This window comes from Garra rufa, chromosome 19 (genome assembly GCF_049309525.1).
Source record: "Garra rufa chromosome 19, GarRuf1.0, whole genome shotgun sequence".
Taxonomy (NCBI): Eukaryota; Metazoa; Chordata; class Actinopteri; order Cypriniformes; family Cyprinidae; genus Garra; species Garra rufa.
Window position 1 is genome coordinate 36,782,437 of NC_133379.1, and position 23,554 is coordinate 36,805,990.

A 23,554-nucleotide genomic window follows, 5' to 3' on the forward strand; every position below is an offset into this window, starting at 1 on the left:
GTGCCGTGACCCATCGTATGGTTGATTGCTGTCGACCGCCGGGATTGCTGATGTGGAGTTTGGCTGACGCTGAGCACGAGACGAGACGGGACTGGACTGGACTTCGGGCGCCTGTTGCTGTTCCGCGGTGGTGTTTGGAGCTCGGGAGATTGGAGTCGTGCATAGGAGGAGACCGTCACTGAAAGGAGATTCTGACACTGGAGACGCAGGAGGACTGTTGGACTGGTCGGTTGCAGTTAGGCTGGATCGGACAAGCGGCGTGCTGGATCGTTGAGGAGTGTCACCAAATTACTGACTAAACTGTGAAGGAAGGTATTTCACATCATCGATTGACTGGGTTTTCAACCAAAGAACTGTAATAATAATAGTGAACTGAGTCTTATATGGGTTTATGGACAGTTGAAAATTTTTGAAGGGTTATAACACAGGTTAATTATCATTGATTTCATTTGTTTTGTTTTGTTTTTAAACGTTTTTGTGTTGTGAGAGCGTACTACGACACCAGAAGGGAATGGCTGCTAAACAAAGTGATTTGGGGTGGGACAGCACATTTACGGTCGGTAGAGGGCGGGGCAATCTGATGAATACGCCTGAAGACATTAGGCTGTTTGGGGACCCTAAATATTGCAGTACAGGCCGGGGTAGCTCAAGAGTTGCCGTTTCTGCTTTCAACGATAGTGAAATGTGTGGTAGCCCATTACCAAGTGCCAGAAACTTTGAGTACGCTCCTCTGGAGTCAGAAATGTCAGGCCAAATGAGTAACCTCATAAAACAAATTGGAAGTGAGATTGGACAGTCAATCAGAGAAAGTATGATGAAAACTGATCTTCCGAATTGTCAATTCACCAAGAAGTCTCAAGAAGGTGACAGTGGTCATGTGACTGATCATTCAAATACTACTGTCATTGATGCATCAAAAATGAATTTGATCCTGAAAACTGAGGTGGCAGCACCGCCACACTTTAGAGGGGATGGTTCAGATAGATACTCAATCATGGAATGGGAAGACATGATGAGGGTATATTTGAACAAACTAGATGTGACCAATTCTGACATGGTTGATGAAATAATGAACAGAGTAATGGGGCGGGCCAGAGATGTAATGAAGGTATGGCTGCGCAATGGTACAACTACTCCTACTGTTGACTCTGTCTTTTCTGTTTTGAAGCAGCACTTCGGGGACCAGAGCAGTTCAGGTATACCGTTGGCTGACTTCTATTCTGTGAGACCATATCCTAAAGAGGGTGCATGGGATTATTGGATAAGACTAAACAAGGCAGCAGATGTTGCTGAGCAAAGCTTAAGATGGGAAGGCAGAACTCTAGATAACAGAAGCAAAGAGTTAGCAGTTATGTTTATCCGCAACTGTCCTGACAGAGAATTGGCTTTTGTTTTCAAGAGTAAACCTGTACAGTCATGGACTGCATCAGAAGTCCAAGAGCAACTTGATGAGTTGTTGAGAGAACGCAAGTTGAATAATCAAGCTGTCAAACAATTTACCACAGTTGTCTCCGAACCAGAAGTTAACGTGACTCCCTCACCATCTAAATCTGAACAGGGTGCAGGTGCGAATGACGAAAATGCGCTGGACAAAGTCTTAACCTTGCTAGAAAAAGCGTTAGTGTGCAACGCTCAGTCTACGCGGGGCCCCTGGCCTAAACAAACAGGGAATAGAATTCGAGAATGCAGAGTGTGTCGAAGCAGTGAGCACAGCACGACTGCTCATTGTAAAATGTACAACTTGTGTTTCAAGTGTTTTGCAGCTGGACACGTGAGCTACAACTGTGACAGAACTACGTCCAGGGTGGGCTCTGGTCGCCAAACTGAGGTTACACCGCAGGGAAACTAGACAGCTCCCTTCGGGCGGAGGTCGAGGTGGGGCTGTGTAGTAATTCCTCTGGTGAGACTGATATTGAGTCAGTTTATTCTTTCTTCTGTGAGAGTATTGGCAAAACGAAAACCGTAATTTTTCAGAACAGCATGCAAGTTGATCAGAGTAGCAGTTTGTTTTATGCTAGTGTGTTATTACAGGACAAAGTTGAACTTCAGGGAATGTTGGACAGTGGCTCCATGGCGACTACTTTGAGCGCTGATGTGGTTCCGCGATTCAGAAGTGCAGGGGTGCTGGACCAGGATATCCTGAGTTCTTCAGATATTGTCTTGGTAGGTTGCGGTGGAAAACAAACTAGTCCTGATGGTGTATGTAACCTGAAGCTTGGAGTCTACGGGGTTAGTTTTAGTGTCCCTGTTCTAATTGTGAGTGGTCAAAAGGACCCAATCATCCTCGGAACTAATGTCCTAAAACCTCTAATAAGTCAGATGAAACGTACAGACCAATTTTGGAAAGTGGTGAATAGACCTGACGCAGCTGTACCGTCCGAGAATAGCCACTTTTTGCGCATGCTTTCATGTGTAGAGAGATGGAGGGGCGATTCAATTCCTGACAAGGTGGGTACGCTGAGGCTGAGGTCATCTGTGACACTGCAGCCTATGAGTGATCACCTTGTCTGGGGTCGTTTGCCTCCAGGGTCAGTACTGTCGGCAGGGAGCACAGTGGTCATCGAACCTAGTACTTCGCGTTGTGTGCATCGGAACGTGTTGGTTGGGAGGGTTGTGTCACCTTTGTGGGGTGATGGCTGGCTTCCGGTAAAGATGATCAACCCGACCAATGCAGAAATTGTGCTGAGGAGAAATGCAAAGGTGGCCGACGTGTATCCTTGTGTTGCTTTGGAGGATCTAGCACAAAGCACAGACATGATGGTTAGTCAAAATTCAGGTGCAGTACGTTCTGATAGGTCGTGTGGTAGTCTGATGACGACTAGCTCTACATCTGCTACAAGTTCGGTAGGTGACCGTAGGTTGCATGACCTTGGACTGAGCAATCTAAATGTCAGGGACTGTGAAGTATCTTCCTTTTGGCAGAACAAGCTAATTGATCTCGTTGAAAAATATGAAAGTGTGTTTTCCAGGCACAATTTGGACTGTGGCGAAGCGAAGGAGTTTTGTCATCGTATCAGACTTACAGATGACAAGCCCTTTCGTCTTCCATATCGTCGTCTATCTCCCGCACATTACCTGAAGCTGAAAGAGACTTTAGATGAAATGGAGGAAAAAGAAATCATAAGGAAGTCGAGCAGTGAGTTTGCGTCGCCATTGGTCTTGGTGTGGAAGAAAAATGGTGAGTTAAGGATATGCACTGATTTCCGATGGCTAAATGCACGCACAGTGAAGGATGCTCACCCTCTTCCTCACCAAGCCGATGTGCTGGCGGCTTTAGGGGGGAATGCATACTTTAGTACCATGGACCTGACATCCGGGTACTACAACATTCCCTTACACGAAGACGATAAGAAATTCACTGCGTTCTGTTCACCCTTGGGGCTCCACGAGTATAATCGTTTACCCCAAGGATTGTGTAACAGTCCAGCAACATTTATGAGAATGATGTTGACTGTGTTTGGTGACCAGAATTTCTTAAGTCTTTTGTGTTATTTGGACGATTTGTTAGTTTTCGGAAAGACTGAAGAGGAGAGTTTGGAAAGGCTCGAGATGGTGTTTCGGCGTCTGAAAGACCACAATTTGAAACTGTCTCCTTCAAAATGCAGATTTTTGAGGAGGTCAGTAAAATTTTTGGGTCATATCGTGTCTGAAGAAGGGGTCGCCAGTGATCCAGCAAAAATTGAAGCTATTGTGAATATATCTGAGAAAGATTTGATGGAGAATGACGGAGTTACACCATCTGCGAGTAAATTCAGGTCCTTTTTAGGCATGGTGGTGTACTACCAGCATTTCATAGAAAATTGCTCTTCAGTGGCCAAGCCCTTGTTTCAGCTTTTGACAGGACAGAAAAGACCTAGGAAGGGGAGAGGAATGAAGCGACTAAAAGGAAGTCGTACTCTCTCTTCAACAGATTGGACTGACGATTGCAAGGCAGCCCTGGAAAATTTGAAGACTGCCTTGGTGAGTCAGGTTTTGCTTGCTCACCCAGATTTTTCGAAGCCGTTTCTGCTGTCTGTGGATGCCTCTACTAGTGGGCTTGGTGCCGTTTTGTCGCAGGTTCAGGAGGGGAGTGCTGTGGCTAGGCCCATTGCGTTTGCGTCGAAATCTTTAAATCATGCACAGTCAAAGTACCCAGCACACAGACTTGAGTTTTTGGCGATGAAGTGGGCTATTAGTGATAAGTTCAGTCATTGGCTCAGGGGACACAGGTTTACTGTGTGGACTGATAATAACCCACTTAAGTACATCCTCACAAAACCCAAGCTGGATGCATGTGAACAGCGGTGGGTAGCGAAATTGTCGCCGTATGATTTTGACATTCAATACATTCCTGGACCGAAAAATGTAGTGGCAGACGCATTGAGCAGGCAACCGTTTGCGACTTCGAAAATTCTGCATAGATTGACTAGAACACCTTACGATGTTTTGCTGCATGAGGCAAAGTCTGTTGCTGTCGAGCAGGTGCAGGATACGTTCCATCTTACATGTGAGCAAAGGCAGTGTGATGGCACTGATGTGGATAGGCTTTCAGAGCATACAAATGGTGGTGAAAATGTGTATGTTGGGTCTACTTACTTTACTGGGACAGTTTCTCGTCAGGATTTGTCAGCTGTTTTTCGATCTCATCGGGACTGGGAGCATGGTGCAGCCATTAGGAGTATGGCGTATGTGCAACACTTGGAGAGCGTGGCGGATGTAGAGCAGAGTCAGCTTCATAGTCTTACTCATGATGAATTGCTGGAAAAGCAGAGTCAGGATCCTGTAATTGAAAGAGTGAAATTCTTTGTAGAGAGGGGAAGACGACCCTCTCGCAGAGAAAAAGTGTTTGAGTCTAAAAGAACTTTAAAAATTCTGCGACAATGGGGTAAACTTGATTTGAGGTTGGGCATTCTTTATAGAATCTCAAAGAATCCGGTGTCTAAGAAAAAGACTTATCAATTTGTGGTGCCAACAGCTCTCCGGAGTACTGTTTTGAAGGGTGTGCATGATAATGCTGGCCACCAAGGTCAGCATCGCACCCTCTGGTTGGCTAGACAACGGTTCTTCTGGGAGTCTATGGAGGAAGACATAAAGAAATACGTTAATGAGTGTGAGAGGTGCGTTTTGAGTAAACGACCTGAGCCAGAGGCGAGGGCTCCACTCGTATCAATTCAGACAACTGCCCCACTAGAAATGGTGTGCCTTGACTTCTGGTCAGCGGAAGATGCAAACAATAAGTCGGTCGATGTGTTAGTGGTCACTGACCATTTTACTAAGTTTTCTTGCGCGTATGTGTGTCCGAACCAAACTGCAGAAGCAGTTGCCCGTGTCTTATGGAACAAGTTTTTCTGCATTTATGGGTTCCCGGGTCGCATACATTCCGACAGAGGTGCGAACTTTGAGAGCTCGTTGATGGTTGAGCTATTGAGATTGTCTGGTGTGAGAAAATCACACACAACTCCATATCATCCCATGGGGAACGGACAAACTGAGAGATTTAACCGTACCCTGGGTGATATGATCCGTTCACTTCCTCCGAGATCCAAAGTTAAATGGCCACAGATGCTAAATACTCTTACTTTCGCGTACAATTGTACAAGACATGAAACCACTGGGTGTCCACCGTTTTTCTTGATGTTCGGACGAACACCAAGATTACCAGTGGATGTCCTGTTCGAAAGCGTCATCTTGGATCATGAAACTGTTGATGTTCATAAGTACGTTCAGTCACTTAAGAAAGACTTGAGGGAAGCAATGTCAATCGCACAAGAACATGCCAAACGGCAACAGACTAAACAAGCTGAGTATTATGACCGAAAAGGGAAAGGGCATTCTCTTGAGTTGGGTGACAGAGTGCTTCTTGCGAATAAGGGGGAACGTGGAAAAAGAAAGTTAGCAGATAGATGGGAGAGGGTAGTATATGTTGTTGTGGGTAAAAGTGACACTTTGAACACGTATAAAATAAGAAATCCTGGGACAGGTCAAATCAAGACTGTACATCGTAATCTGTTGATGCCTGTTAACTTCCTGCCAGTGCCTGCTTGGAATGAAGGCAGTGATAGTGGTGACAGTGTTGAGAATTCCACTGTCTGTGCTTCTTGTGAAGAAGACAATCAAACTCAGAGTGAAGATCGTACAACTCGTTGGGTGGCCGATCTTAATGATGCCTCGAATGTGACGAGGAATGAGTCTGTTGAGTGTTTCAGCGTTGATCAGAGTGATGCAACTGATGACATGGTTGCAGAATTTGACACTAAGATGGACAGAGAATCTGTGTGTAAGAGAAATTCTGGCAACTTACCCAGTTCAGTTCTGTCAGTATGTTCAATGGTGTCTGATGATTCTTCTGTATGTGATGAGTGTGCTTCCAAAGTTGATGAGCCTAATAATCCATCTGTCACAGAAACTCCTATGTCAAGTGTGCAAGAACAGACGAATGAAAGAGAATCAAATGGTCAAGAAGGTTTAAGGTCAAGATTTGGAAGGCTCATTAGACCAGTAAACAGGCTTATACAGTCAATGTCTACACAGAGAGTACACGCAATTCATGAAATTTAAAGTGCTGAACGAAAACTAAGTGATGTTACATTGTTTGAAGGTATTTTTTTTTTTGGTTTGTTTTTGTTTTTCTTGGCTACATATTTTGTATAATGTACATTTACGGGTACAATTCTGAATGTCATGTATTGAACTATGTAAAAGGCATAGTTTTCTATAGGTAATTTGGGGATTAGCTACCCCTGGGTTACCTTAATCTCGAAAGAGATAGTTGAAAGCTGATCGGATCTAATGTGATCTCAGAACATGTGACATTGTTAACTTGCAAAGTTTTTATACGTGATTCATAATCTGGTGTAAAACAGTGGGGGTGGATGTAGCAGGGATATGTTGTTACACCAGATTATTCATTTTATTTATTTATAGTATTTTATTTTATTCCTTATTATTATTTGTTATGGGGTATTTTATTTTGAAAGACGATTGTGAGCTCTTATTAAAGGTAGTAATCACAGTATGCACGTCGGCTGACGTCATACGTAAGTGAGCGAAGAAAATTGAGGTGCAATCTAAGTTCGTCCTCTTTCCGGCGATGCTGTTAGTGGAGAGAGGTACGATCTCGCGAGCTCTGTTTATTTCATGTTTTAGTATGTTTCATAAGTGTTCACTTCATGTTTAAACGATAAAATATGCAAAAGTATTCAGTCTAATGTTATATCAAACTGTTCGTTTGAGTTATCAGTGTGTTAAATGAAGTTTATAAGTTTAATTAGTGGGTGAATAGCGAACTATACAAAATGGCGGCGCCGTGTCTGTATCGTGTGCGAGACGTGTGTATCATGTGCGAGGGATGTGTTAGCGGCTAGTGCCGCGCTTATGATATGAATAAATATATACATGTAATATAAAAATAGCTATATAAAGAGATATATACGAGATATATATATATAAATATATATATATATATATATATAAGAGATATATGTATATGATTATATTGAGATCTATTGTATTATAAAGATAACGAATCCTATATTAAGAAGTGAAAGTATATGTGCTTTAATGATTAACTACCTGTTGCATTTAACATGCACTTTGTGGTCAACAGGCAAAGGCAAAACGAGCAACGCTGATTGTGCCTGTGTCTGTGTGTGTTTTGTTTACATATACAGGTATGTTAATTGATGTAAAATATGACTGTACAAAAATGTATACGAATTTCACTTTATATTATTGTTAAATATAATTGCCATTATTGTTTATACTATTATATTAATATACTATATATGATATTATAATATTATTATATATAATGTAAATGTGTGTATGTGTAAATGTTATGATTGGTGCCTGCTCTTTCCGGCGATGCTGTTAGTGGAGAGAGGCAAAGGCAAAACGAGCAACGCTGATTGTGCCTGTGTCTGTGTGTGTTTTGTTTACATATACAGGCACTACAATTAAATCACCCGCATCAAACCAGTTTGTGTGGACAGTCCTTTATTCTAAAAAAAAAAAATTACACAACGCAGAGGGACAACCGCTACACTTTCACACCTGCCTTATTTAGTTCGGTTGAATCGCACTAGAGTACGTTTTCCCTCTTGGTGCGGTTCGTTTGGGCAGGTGTGAATGTAGCAATCGCACTCGAGTGCGCACCAAAAGCGGACCAAAAACACTGGAGCGGTTCGTTTGTGGTGAGAACATGAACCGAACTAGAACAGACCCAACCGCAAAAAGTACTGCGCCTTTTTGGACTAATCCAGCTGCCGTAGTCCGCTGCGCTGTTCATTATGGGATGAGGACAAGTATTTGTTGACAGTTAGCGCTTTAGCAACATAGCCCCATGACAGCTCGCGGACAAACTTGGAGTTGTGAGGAGGTGCGGAGCCTCATAAATTTGGTCTGATGATCATATAGGTCCCAACTTTCGAAAACTCACAAGAACATCACAATCTTTCTCATTGTTTAAGGGGCCGTTCACATGTCGCGCCTAAAAACGCATGGAAAACGCCTGTACAGCTATGATAAGCTGTTTCTCCAACTTGTCAATGCTTTCAATGTTATTAAGGGAAAGGATGAAGCTGATTGGTTGGTTTATGTCACATGACCTGCGGTGCGCTTGCAGCATTCTGAAAAGTTGCGATGTTTTTATCTCGATGCGACACGTTCGCGAATGGAAAAAACGTGCGCGTCGCGACCACGTTGGCCCCTAACAGTTTAGAAAATACGTTCAACACACTGATCTATATAATTCTCTATTATAGATCAGTGGTTCAATGACACGATCTGGCCAACGAGTGAGGTGGATGTTGTCACATGACTGCATTTTGGTTCGTTTCAACTGGTTCGGACCAGAGCAATCAGTGTGGTGTGAAAAGGACCCAAAACGGCAGAAAAATGCTACAATGTATCATTTTTTGCTCTTGGTCCGGACCAAATGAACCGAACCACAGATGTGAAAGCACCCTAAGGCAGAGGTCTCAAACTCAATTCCTGGAAGACCGCAAGCTCTGCAGACTTTAGCTCCAACCAGCTCCAGCTTACACCTGATTGGAGTTTCTAGTAATCCTGAAGACCTTGATTAGCTGGATCAGGTGTGTTTGATTAGGGTTGGAGTGAAAATGTGCAGAGCTGTGTCCCTCCAGGAATTGAGTTTGAGACCAGTGCTTTAAGATCTTTTTTTAAGAATACTTTAAGACCCTTTTTTTAATTTAGGAAATAAATGGAAGGGAAGATAATGAAATGTTATTTATAAATAGAAATGATTCTAATAAAATAAAATTTTATTAAATTAAAAAATAAAATAAAGATAAAATATTTAAAAATATATATATATTTAAGGAATAAATGGAAGGGCACACAAAAAGTGTTACATTATATAGAAAATTATAATATATTAGAAAAAGTCGATTGACAAATAAATACATAATTTTTAATGTATTTTTATTTACTTTAATAAATGGAAGGTGACAAAGAAATGTTAATAGTATATAACAAATAATATATAACAAATAATTCAAAATAAAATAAAATAATAAAATAAAATAACATTTTTAATTTACTTTTTTATTTAAGAAATAAATGGATGGAAACACAAAGAAATATTATTATTATATAGAAATTGACAAATAGTACAAAATAAATAAAATAAGATAAAATATAAAAAAAAAATATTTAAGGAATAATTGGAAGGGGACACAAAGAAATATTATTTTATAGCAATCATTATAATTATATTGACAAATAATTTTAAATAAAATATATATTTTTTAACTTTAAGAAATAAATGGAAGGAAACACAAAGAAATGGTATTATATAGAAATTATTCTAATTATATTGACAAATAATACAAAATAAAAAAACATTTGTATTTTATTTATTTAGGGAATAAATGGAAGGGGACACAATGTTATTATTATATAAAAATGATTATAATTATATTGACTAATAATATAAAATAATTATTTTTTAATAAATTAAATGGAAGGGGACACAAAGAAAATGTATTATTATATAAAAATTATTATATTGACAAATAAATTAATTAAAAATTAATTTAGCACTTAATGAAGAATTTCACATTTATATTTCACAAAAAACAAATACTAAAAACAACTGTAAAAACACTCTAATTTATATAACTGCATCTGATTAAAATGAACTGAAATTATAGAAAAACAATTAATCATTTAATAATTTCACTGCAAGAAAGATACTAAAAAAATGCCAATAATTGAATTGAATAATTAAATGTTTTTCATTTTCATGAGTCTATTTCATTTATAACAAACAATCTAAAACAACTAATTCCCTGAAATATTAAATAAAAAGTACAAATAAATTGTTTCCTCTTGCTTGACTGTGAACTTGCACGCCACGTGTTAAAAATATGTAAAGTAACAACACCACAACCTGGAACTAAGAAATTTCAGATCTGATTTAAGATCTTTTCAGGCTTTCATTTGTGAAAGGACGAATCAAGACCATTTAAGACCTTTTTTAGACCTTGTTTGAGGAAAACAGAAACAAAAATACTTATGTTTTCAACCTCTAAAGAACCCGATACAACCTGAAGAACCTTTATTTTCACGAATGCTGGATCACAAGCTGAAGTGCATTTTTACCGACGATCTGCTGAAGTGAGTTCGCCTCCATGTCCAGCTTAATGGTTCCTTTCTCGATGCAGTTTTTCAGCTGGAAAAGCGAGTGCAGAGACAGAGTGGCTACATGAGGTTTACTCCACCGTTCTCCTCCCTTCTCCACCTTCTCCTCAAACTTTATCCATCTGAGAAAAACACACAACAACACACATAAATATACTGACAACTGAATATTTAGAGCACTGTGACGTCAGTTTACCATGAACATACCATGTTTTTGGGGCATATACCATGATAACATCACGTTTTCTGCTATGTACGGTGTGAATCAGTGTTGTTTTCGTCAACGATGACGATGACAAAATCATTTCGTTGACGCCACTTTTTTTCATGACGATAACGAGACGATGACGAGATAAAAATGGCTCGTTGATGACTAAAACATGACGAGACGAGAATAGACGAAAGTGTTAGTGGGTGGTCCGTCAGACGTTTAAAATGCATGAAATTTCCGCTTATTGTGCATGCCAATTAAAACTTAAAAAGTATCTGACGCTATGGCAAGCCGTTTTAGCATTAAATATTCTTTGCTATACTAGTATGGCAAGCCGTTTTAGCATTCCATCCTTTTTTGTCTTTTATGTTCTAAAACATTCCTTCATTATTGTAATTATTGGTGAAAATAGTCGATCCGGAAGCTCACATTGTGTTGAACTATAGATCTGCTATTTTCACAACTTATAAGTGACACTACCCAACAGCAAAATACTTACTGACCTACATTAATTTGTTAAAAGACTACTTTTTTCCCTTTTTTTTTGACTAAAACTAGACTAAAACCTTTTTGACTTTTCGTCGACTAAAACCTTTTTGACTTTTCGTCGACTAAAATTGGACTAAAACTATCACATATAGAAGTGACTAAAATTTGACTAAAACTAAGAAGCATTTTAGTCCAAAAGACTAAGACTAAGACTAAATCTAAGATGGTTGTCAAAAACAACACTGGTGTGAATGTTATATGAATGTTAACACTTTACATCCTAATACCATGAAAATCAGCGTATCAGAATGATTTCTGAAGGATCATGTGACACTGAAAACTAAAGTAACGATGCTGAAAATTCAGCTTTGCATAGCAGAAATAAATTTGATTTTTAAGTATATGCAAACAGAAACCAGTTATTTTGATTTGTAATAATATTTCACAATATTACTGATTTTACAGAAAAAAATGCAACCTTGGTAAGCAGAAGAGACTCAAAACATCTCAAAAACATTCAAATGTCTCACCAAAAACTTTTGAACAGTGATTTATCTGTATCTCTGTATCATGGTACCACCACATTACTGTTTTGAATCCATTTTACGCTTGCAAGAACATATTATAAAGACTTCTGTTTGCCTTTCTGCCAACCAACTGAAATCTTTCTGACGTAAAATAAGAATGAAAATGATTCAAAGCTTCTTAAAGCTGTGCTGCCCTGTTATCAGCTTACCCATGTCTGCTTGAGCGAGCATCTGTCTCAGAGAAACGATACCCAAGCACACAGATATCCTTTAGAGCTCTGTAATCTTGTGCAGAAAGGCTGTTGAGCTGAGTTTAGCCAAGCGTGAGTATGATATCCGAGACAAAAGTGATACATACTCACACACAAACACACGCGCGCACACACACACACTGCGGCTTGTGGTTTTGATATGTTACCTGAGACACAGGTGAACCCAGAGACCCATGAGAACTCTGGAAACCCGGGCTTTGTGCATCCGCACAGACACACACATGTGCACACACATGAAAACACTGGGCTCTTTGTTTGCAAATGGTTTCATTTTAACATGATCCCAGTAGCTATTAACATGTAAATGTCGATCATGCAAATCCAATGAGAAACGGTGTAAGAGTCGCCGCATGAAAAGAGCTGCATTTGTGTCTATAACATTTGATGAAGTGAACAAAAACCTGTTATTGACGATTATATTTGCCTAAATATTAATTCAAAATCAATCAAAAACACATTAAATTAAAAACAGTATTTTAAGCTGAATTTGCATTTTACTTTGTTGAAAATTGTCCAAATCAAGTTCTTAGCAATGCAAAATTTAAAAATTAAGTTTTGATATATTTACGGTAGGATGTTTACAAAATATCTTTACAAAACATGATTTTTACTACATATCCTAATGATTTTTGGCATAAAAGAAAAATCTATAATTTTGACCCATATCATGTAATTTTGGCTATCGCTACAAATATACCCATTGTACATTTAAAATAAATAAAATAAAATAATATATGTATTAATAACTAAATTATTACTATTATTATTATCATCATCATCATTATCTTAGTATATCTCAGAATAAATAAAATAAAAATAAAATGTGTACTGGTTTTCTCTTTTATTAAAATAAGATAAAAATCTAATAATCTCACAAAACAAGATAATCCAAGTAATTTTTTATTCCAGTTACACTTTTATTTTCTGCAAAATATTAGTAAACTCTAAACTTTAAATGAATAAACGCAAGGTAAAATGTGCACTGGTTTTCCCTTTCATTATAAATCACATTTAAAATTAAATAAATTAATAAATTGATTAAAAAATAAACAAAAATAATTAATAATTAAATTATTACTATTATTATTATTATCATTATCTTAGTATATCTGAATATGAAATCTCAGGATAAATAAATAACTAAAAACTCTTATTATAAAAAAAAAAAAAACACATTTACCTAAAACATTTTTTTATTCTCGTTACTGTATTATTTCCCACAAAATAATAGAAAGTCTCAATATAAATAGATAAATAAATAAACTCAAGATAAAATGTGCACCGGTTTTCCTTTTCATTATAAATCACATTCAAAATAAAATAAAATAATGAATAAAATAAATAAAAAATAAATAATTAATAATAATAATTATTGTTACTATTATTATCATTATCTTAGTATATCTCAGTATGAAATCGCAGTATAAATAAATAAAACACTCAAGATAAAATGTGCACTGTTTGTCCCTTTCATTATAAATCACATTTAAAATGAAATAAAATAATGAATTTTTTTAAATAAACAAAAATAATAATTAAATAATAAAATTATTATTATTATTACTATTGTTATTACCATTACATTAGTATAAATCAGTATGAAAACTCAGTATAAATAAATAAACAAATAAATAAAATTTGTACTGGTTTTCTCTTTCATAAAATAAAATAAAAAAAATTATTATTATTAATATTATTAATCATAGGTTTTCAATCAGCCCTCAAACTATTATTTCCCTCAAAATGAAAAGAAAGTAGCATCATAAAGTTTTCATTAACATTTAACATCGCCCATTATTGTTTTACATTGTACAAGATTAGCCAAAAATAACATGCTCAAATATTCCACCCTTACGAGTATGAATATTTATTTAATAGCATTTTTACAAAATGGAAAATGATTCAACAGTTAAATATGTTTAATCTAGACTCAGTTACTAGTTAGCAAGGCCTACGCGTGTGTGTTCGTGTGGGTGTTGGTCAGTGGATACGTTCGTGACAGGAAAAGACCTGCAGCTCATCCGTCACTCAATACACACAGGAAATCAAAACTACTTGGACCAGATGAAAGCGGCTTTGTCTGTTTGCTCGCACGTCTTTCCTCAGTTGCTTTGTCTCTCTTGCTGCTTGAGCCAAACTGGCTCAAAATCGACAGTATATCTTTATTAGAATAGTAAATAATCACAATTTCGTCATTATTTTCTACTTTCATGTTGTTTGTTTAAAAAAAGGCAGTTTGGAACATGCATGAGTAAAATAATGAGTAAAAAGGTTTTTTATTGGTGTACGATTCCTGAAAGTAATAAAAAATGTTAGCATGCACCTCTCTAGCACGCTGTTATTTGTTGTGGTTTTCTGCTTGACCCTTATTCCTGAGTCCAAATGCTTATCTAATAGCATACGTGAGCGGTGCGCACAGTCAGGAACTTGTGAAATCCTAAGAACAGTCAAGTGGCACACTAAAATCATGAGCACCTGGCAAATGACGCGAGCGTTGAATACTTCTGTTGTTTTGGCCGGAGCCAGACGAGAGGTCTCCCCCTTTCAAGTGTGCGTTTCTGACCTACATATCTGTCTGAGGACAAAACAGCTGAAAAAAATATTGGCTGGTGTTAACTGAAATCTGGAAATCATTTTTGCGGAACTGAACTGAATCATGACAGTTGTAGAGCTTTTTATAACTGAACCAAATTTGTTCATAGTTGACATATTTAGCTTGACACAGTTATGAAATGAATCGAATCAACATTGAACTGAATGAAGGTGAATAACGACACAATTTTCTTTAGTAGAGCTGCTTAGCTGAACCGACTTTGTTTGTAATTAATGAATTTACACTACTGAACTGAACTGAATCAACACTGAATTGACTCAAGCTAAATAATGACTCAATTGTCTTTTAGAGGTGCTTTACAGAAGAAATTTAATTTGTGTTAGATCTGCTGAAGATTGTTTGTTATTATTTTAATATGTGACCCTGGACCACAAAACCAGTCATAAGGTTAAATTTTACAAAACTGAGATATATACATCATATGAAAGCCCAATAAATAAGCTTTCTATTGATGTATGGTTTGTTAGTGTCATAGTAAATTAGAATTTCAACTTTTTATCTCGTAATTATGATTTAAGTCATAATTTAGATTTTTTTAATATCAAATTCGTCTTAGTCAAAATTTCAACATTTTATCTTAATTTCGACTTTCTAAATCATAATTTCAACATTTTATCTTAATTTCGACTTTCTAAATCATAATTTCAACATTTTAAATCAATTTAGACTTTATAAGTTAGAATTTCAACTTTTTATCTCATAATATGACTTAAGTCTCAATTTCGACTTTTTATCTCATTATTAACTTAGTCATCAGTTTGACTTTCAAAATTTCAACTTAGTAAGTCATATTTTTTACTATTTATCTCATAATTATGACTTAAGTATGTCATAATTTTGACTTTATAAGTCAGAATTTCAACTGTTTATCTCAGAATAATAACTTTTGGTTAAAATTTCAATTTATCTAATAATTTCAACTTAGTAAGTCATACTTTTGACTATTTATCTCATAATTATGACTTAAGTATTTCATAATTTTGACTTTATAAGTCAGAATTTCAACTGTTTATCTCAGAATAATAACTTTTGGTTAAAATTTCAATTTATCTAATAATTTCAACTTAGTAAGTCATACTTTTGACTATTTATCTCATAATTATGACTTAAGTATGTCATAACTTTGACTTTATAAGTCAGAATTTCTACTTTATCTCATAATTTTGACTTTTACAGTTGTAATTTCAATTTATCTAATAATTTCAATTTAGTAAGTCATACTTTTGACTATTTATCTCATAATTATGACTTAAGTATTTCATAATTTTGACTTTATAAGTCAGAATTTCAACTGTTTATCTCAGAATAATAACTTTTGGTTAAAATTTAAATTTATCTAAAAATTTCAACTTAGTAAGTCATACTTTTGACTATTTATCTCATAATTATGACTTAAGTATGTCATAACTTTGACTTTATAAGTCAGAATTTCTACTTTATCTCATAATTTTGACTTTTACAGTTGTAATTTCAATTTATCTAATAATTTCAATTTAGTAAGTCATACTTTTGACTATTCATCTCATAATTATGACTTAAGTATTTCATAATTTTGACTTTATAAGTCAGAATTTCAACTGTTTATCTCAGAATAATAACTTTTGGTTAAAATGTCAATTTATCTAATAATTTCAATTTAGTAAGTCATACTTTTGACTATGTATCTCATAATTATGACTTATCATGTCATAATTTTGATTTTATAAGTCAGAATTTTAACTTTTTATCTCATAATAATAACTTTTAAAGTTATAATTTCAATTTATTCCTATAATTTCAATTTAGTAAGTCACACTTTTGACTATTTATCTCATAATTATGACTTAAGTCTGTCATAATTTTGACTTTACAAGTCAAAATTTCCAATTGTCTCATAATTTTGATTTAGTTAGCCATAAATTTGACTATTTATCTTGTAATATGTGAACTGAAATCAGATTGTTTATGCATCTAATCTTGCAATTCTAATGTTTTTTTAGGTGTTTTTACACTTTACCTGGCTGTTTCCTTCCACTCCATCTCCTGACCATCAACGGCCAGAAGCTCGTCGAGTTCGGTGAAGAGCTGCGGCGGAGGAGGACCGCTGTCATCTTCCCCTAAAATAAAGCGAATCCTCTCTGCAGCCGGAGAAACTGACAGAAAAAACAACAAACCAAGGGTGAGAGAGGCCTGTTGACCTGAAAATACTTGTTATTATAATCAAACAATAGGTACAATAACAAAAAACACAAGACAATAAGCGCTCTGTTCACAAAAGGTGTGACTGCAATAGAAATCACAGTTTATTTCCTTCATAGCTGTTATGCAACATTAAGATGAATGAGCTTTCTTGTAAATATCAAGTGTGTGTTACACCCAAATCGTGGTCAGTATGTGTGACTGTTTCCTGGACAAATAGAAATAGACGGCGTTGCGAAAGCAATCACTGACCTGCATGTGAATTTCACAAGGAAGTTTTCAAATGTGAAAATGTGTGCATGAGGAAGCTAAGTTTTTATTCGTAATAAAAGAACCTGTCAGGGTTTCTCATTACCACAATGTCGCATTTGTTGTAATGTCTAAGCTGTACCGCACCTTTTCTAAATGTGTACATATTTAAATGACAAAGACTTTATTTCATACACAGGCAGGGTGTTTAAAAAATAAAACTAGAACAAACAAAAGGTTTAGTTCAAGATACTGATGAGATTTGTCTATGTTTGGGAAATCAAAACAGTGGTCAAAAAACAGTGATTATTGTGAGCACGGCTTTCCTGGAGACGCTTCTTGTTAGGGAAGTGTATGTGGTATATGTGGAAATTTCTTGGTTGCATTGCAACATAGTGACTGACTTGATATTTTGATTCAAAATCTGAAGCTCTGCACATTAACATGTGTATAAATGCATGCTATGCATGTGCGCAGATGTGCATGCTTTCCATCTAGCCTCAGGTCAAAGTAAAGACATGCAGGGACAAGATGAACCTCTCAGTTTGACAGATACACAACAAATCAATTCATTCATTAGTTTTAAGCAATCATTTGTCTGCTTGTCTGGTAATTTTTAAATAAATTATTTTTATGCAGCAAGGATGCATTAAATTGATCAAAAGTGACAGCAAAGACATTTAATGTTACAAAACAATAATATTTCAAATAAATGCTGTTCTTTTGAACTTTCTATTTAACAAAGAATCCAGTTTCCACAAGAATATGAAGCAGCACAACTGTTTTTAACAAAATTAATAATAAGAAATGTTTATTGTGCAGCAAATCTGCATATTAGAATGATTTCTGAAGGAGCATGTGAACTGAAGACTGCAGTAGTGATGCTGAAAATTCAGCTTTGCGTCACCGAAATAAATTGCATTTTACAATATATTCAAATAGAAAATTGTGTTTTTGATTTGCAATAATATTTCACAATTTTACTGATTTTACTGTATTTTTGGTCAGTTAAATGCAGCCTAAATGAGCATAACAGACTCATTTCTGAATGTGAATTTTAGGAAAGTTTTGTCATCCACCGAACTGTTGTGACATCAAATAAAAACAACTAAAAATACTTTCTTACTATTTTCTTATCAACAACAACGTCTATTATGACATTATGAACTCTTTAGGACTTGTTTAAAAAGAAATTTGAAACAAAGAAACAACGCAATGTACGACGACAAAGAAACACTTAAGATTTTGTACTGTTTCTAAAACTAATAAGCAACTTTGTGACATTTATAGAGACATCTGCGTATGAGCTCGAGCACAATGATTACTAAATAAAATACAGTTGAAGTCAAAAGTTTACATACACCTTGGAGAATCTGCAAAATGATAATTATTTTAACAAAATAAGAGGGATCATACAAAATCCATGTTATTTTTTTATTTAGTACTGACTTGAAAAAGATATTTCACATAAAAGATGTTTACATATAGTCCACAAGAGAAAATAATAGCTGAGTTCACAAAAATGACCCTGTTCAAAAGTTTACATACACTTGATTTTTAATACAGTGTTGTTACCTGAATGATCCACGGCAGTTTTTTGGTTTTTGTTTAGTGATAGTTGTTCATGAGTCTCTTGTTTGTCCTGAACAGTTCAACTGCCCGCTGTTCTTCAGGAAAATCCACAAATTCTTTGGTTTTTCAGCATTTTTGTGTATTTGAACCTTTTACAACAATGACTGTAATATATTTGACATCCATATTTTCACACTGAGAACAACTGATGGACTCATATGCAACTATAACAGAAGGTTCAAACGCTCACTGATGCTCCAGAAGGAAAAATTTTAACAGAATGAAGATGTGTAAATTCTTCTCATTTTGCCTAAATATCATATTCTTCTATATCTTCTATCAGTGAGCGTTTGAGCCTTCTGTAATATCTCTGTAGTCTCTCAGTTGTCTTCAGTGTGAAAAGAAGGATCTTAAAATCATCCAGTCATTGTTGGAAAGGGTTCAAATACACAAATGCTGAAAAACCAAACAATTTGTGGGAGCTAAAGAATTTTTCTGAGGAACAGCAGGCAGTTTAACTGCTCATGACAAACAAGGGACTCATGAACAACTATCACTAAAAAAATAAATAAATAAACAGATCAATCAGGTAACAACACAGTATTAAGAATCAAGTGTATGTAAACTTTTAAACGGGGTTATTTTTATAAATTAAACTATTATTTGTTTTTGTGGACTATGTGTAAACATATTTTATGTGAAATATCTTATTCAGGTCAGTACTAAATAAAAACTAGCATGCATTTTGTATGATCCCTCTTATTTTTCTAAAATAATTAACATTTTGCAGATTCTTCAACTTTTGACTTCAACTGTAGGTAAGCATTAATTTTTTTTCTTGATAATTGGGGTGAAATGCACTTAATCGTCATGAAAATACTGTTTTGATGGTCCTAAATTACACTTCATCCTCTTTAAAATAGTGTGATATTTTGTAGTGAAACATGACCCAGTCATGTTTTTGACAGATTATGTGAGATTCTGTATAATCACTATTATGAAATGTCACTATTATGGAATAAAAAAAAGCATTAAATGTGAACCTGAACCACAAAACCAGTCTGAAGTTGCACAGGTATATTTGTAAAAATAGCCAAAAAAAAAACAAAAAAAAAAAAAAAACATTGTATGGGTCAAAATTAAAGGATTTTTATGCCAAAAATCATTAGGATATGAAGTAAAGATCATGTTCCATGAAGATATTTTGTAAATCTCCTACCATAAATATATTAAAACCTAATTTTTGATTAGTAATATGCATTGCTAAGAACTTCATTTGGACAACTTTAAAGGTGATTTTCTCAATATTTAGATTTTTTTTGCACCCTCAGATTTCAAATTTCAAAATAGTTGCATTGATGCACTGATGTAAGCTTATTTATTCGGCTTTCAATGCAAGGCACTGGCACCAGACATAATCATGAACAATAATATTTTAACAAATCAAAGGCTGCCTTTCTTTCTCAGTGCATTTCAGCACATTTGCAGCACGCTCAACTAATCTAAGCCAAACTAGTCAAAACCAGGCGATTGTTTTCATCCCACAGCGGCCTGAAACAGCCGCTCTGGGGTAAATAAGGCCGTGTTGTACACAAAAGAGAGAGAAAGAACATCCCTCTGCCCCACGTCTGGCTCTGTGCCTCCTAACCTGGGCTAAAAGTTAACACTTCTTACCACAAGCAGCTAAAATTACCCATTATACCACTAGTATAGTCAAACTAGACCAGCTGACCACTAATACTAAATCCAGCCACAAATCCAAGTTGTGAGAAGCCATACAAACTATTTATGTGAGAAACGTTTGTTAGTTTAGCCCAGTGACTTACGGTAAGTACTGACTGTGTGAAATGTGTGAATCTCACAGGATCGACTGGACGAGAAAGCGACCGAGAGGTGGAGCGAGTTCACCGAGGATAAGCGCAGATAAAGGTGACTGTGCACTTGTTTAGCTAGATGCTTTGCCTTTTCAGCCGTGTCACAGATTAGCAGAGATTAGCACACACAAAGACCTTTAACTGAGGCTGCGAGCGCCGCTTTATCTCGTTCTCGCTCTCCATAGCTCTCGGGTGAATCATATTTATTTAAATCACTCCCTGATTCGCCAGAACATCATGGATTGCTCGGTGATGAAGGCCTGGGCAATATCTATGAAGGTTGTCATGTGAGACATTTATTGATTTTTATAATTTTTTTTTTTTTTTTTTTTTGTGAAACACAGGAGATGACTGAGGTGCTGTTTTCTATACAAGGAAAATGGATGGTGAATCCTTAAAAGTATAATTTTTAAAATAAAAATATAATAAATGTAGTCAAAGCATTGTTATACTAAATAATAATATTAATATTATTAATAATACTACGAATAATAATAATCTAAAATAAATAAATAAATAAAATATTTTGTGAAAATACATATTTGTTTGATAATAATAATAATATTAATAATATAGAAAAATAAAATGTTTAAATATAATAACATTTTAAATAAAATATTGTCAAATTGTTTTACTAAATAATAATATTAATATTATTATTAATAATAAAACTAATATTGTATTATACATTTTAATTAAATCATGCCATTTTTATTAAATTATTGCCAGGGTGAAACTAGGTCCCATTTTGCAAATAAAATGAAATAAAGTATTTTTAAATATAATAAAATATTTACAATTATTTCATAAAATAATTATTAATAAGAATATGAATACTGTTAAAATATATATAATTTTAAATAAAATATTGTTCAATTACTTTACTAAATAATTATTATTAATAATATAAATAATATTGCATTATACATTTTAATTAAATCAGCAAACCATGACATTTTTCTAACCAATTATTGCTAGGGTGAAGTCCAGGTCACATTTTTGAAAAAAAAATAAAATAATAATAATTAATTAAGTTAAATTATATTTTAAAGTATTTCTACTAATTAAAGTATTTTTAAATATAATAAAATATATTAACATTGTTTTATAAAATTATTAATACAAATATTAATAATGTTGTAAAATAAAATATGTTTAAATATAATAACATTTAACAAATAAAATATTTATTATTATTAAATAATTATTCATAATAATTTAAATAATGTTATATTATACATTTTAATTAAATCAGCAAATCATGCCTTTTTAACCAATTATTGCCAGGGTGAATCTAACAAAAATGTCCAGATCACATTTTGAAAATAAAATAAAATATAATAAAACAAAATAAAATCTTTTTACAATTATTTTGCGAATAATTTTCAATAATAATAACAGGAATAATACTATAAATCAAATAAAAATATTCTTAAATAAAATTTAAATATTTTAAAATTATTTTACAAAATAATTATTAATAATAAAGTAATACTGTATAATACATTTTAATTAAATTAGGAAATTACTATTTATTTGATCATTTACATTATTACATTATTATTACATATTACATAATTATTACATTACTCACAAACAAATAAATAAACAAATAAAAATATTGGGATTTTTTTCTTGCAATAAACTATTGACAAAGTGCTTAATCGTCATGTAAATATAGGCTAATGTTTTAGGTGTCCTAAATTACACTTTATTCTCTCTAAAATGGTGTGATATTTTGTGTTGAAATAGGACCCAGTCATGTTTTTTGACAGATTTTGTGAGTTCATTTCAGGCAGAATACATGAAGAAAATTTGCTGGTAAGCTCCAGAAAGAGGAAGATTATCAGCAAAACGGGGATTTTTTTTTTTACTTCAAGGCTTTGAGGTTTTCCGCAGGAAATGGCAGAACAAATACTATTGAGATCATAGTGATATGATGCATGATGGGTAGTTTGTCTTGTTTTGTCACTCACTGAGTGGTTTGAGGATGCTGGAGGACGGATCGTCTGCAGCCTCTGTGTCTGATTTGTCGCTGACGTTTTCTGTGAAACGCTCCCTCCTCTCTTTGTGATTGGATCGTCGTTTGTGTCGTCGGCGGCGACGGTAACTCTTAGGTACGTGAACTCCAATGTAGACTGTGTGATGACCTGCACACAGAGAAAAGACCATCGTAAGATTACAGACACACATATACATTCATATCAGAGAGACAGCTTATACATTTAGGCCTACAAATAGATTACAGTCATACACAGATAACCATAACTTTAAACTTTAAAAAACTTTAACATACAGTTAAAAAGTAAAAAGTACAAAAACTACTCAAATAAAAATAAAACTGAAACAAATTAAATTCAAAAGTTCAATTTAATTAATTGTAAAATGGGTAAAAAAGACTTTAACATAAAAAATGTAATGATAATTACAAATGTTGCCTTTCGCAACTAAAATAAAATAAAGTAAAATAAACATTTTACTAAAAAAACTTTAACATACACTTAAAAATTAACAATTACTCAATTACTAAAAAATAAAAATTGCTGCTTGAAATTATTCCTTAGCAACTAACAGAAACTACAAAAACTGACAAAATGAAAATAAAACTGAAATAAAATTATTAAATTAAATTAAATTACATTTTTTAGTTGAAAAACTTTACCCTAAACTTAAATGAAAATTACAAATGTTGCATTTGGCAACTAACTGAAAGAAATAAGCAAAAGTACTAAAATGACAAACTAAATAAAATAAGATAAGATAAGATAAAATAAAATATTTAGATTAAATAAATTAAACATACACTTAAAAATTAAAAAATATTCCTTGGCAACTAACTGAAATAAGTACACTGAAATAAAAAAACTACTAAAATGAAAATAACACACAAATGATCAAAAATCAAATTAAATGTAAAAAATAAATCA

At 34.3% G+C, this 23,554-nt stretch overlaps 1 protein-coding gene across 1 annotated transcript in view; it reads right to left on the minus strand.

Moving 5' to 3' along the window:
• The window catches only part of LOC141292838 (electrogenic sodium bicarbonate cotransporter 1-like), a 45,327-nt gene extending 22,528 nt beyond the window's left edge, over positions 1-22,799 (minus strand). The window contains exons 1-3 of the mRNA XM_073824900.1: positions 22,604-22,799; positions 16,751-16,886; positions 10,603-10,763 (exon numbers count right to left, since the gene is read on the minus strand). Coding sequence (XP_073681001.1) covers positions 10,603-10,763; positions 16,751-16,886; positions 22,604-22,799 — 493 coding nt within the window. The remainder of the gene's footprint in view (positions 1-10,602; positions 10,764-16,750; positions 16,887-22,603) is intronic.
• Positions 22,800-23,554: the final 755 nt, after the last annotated feature.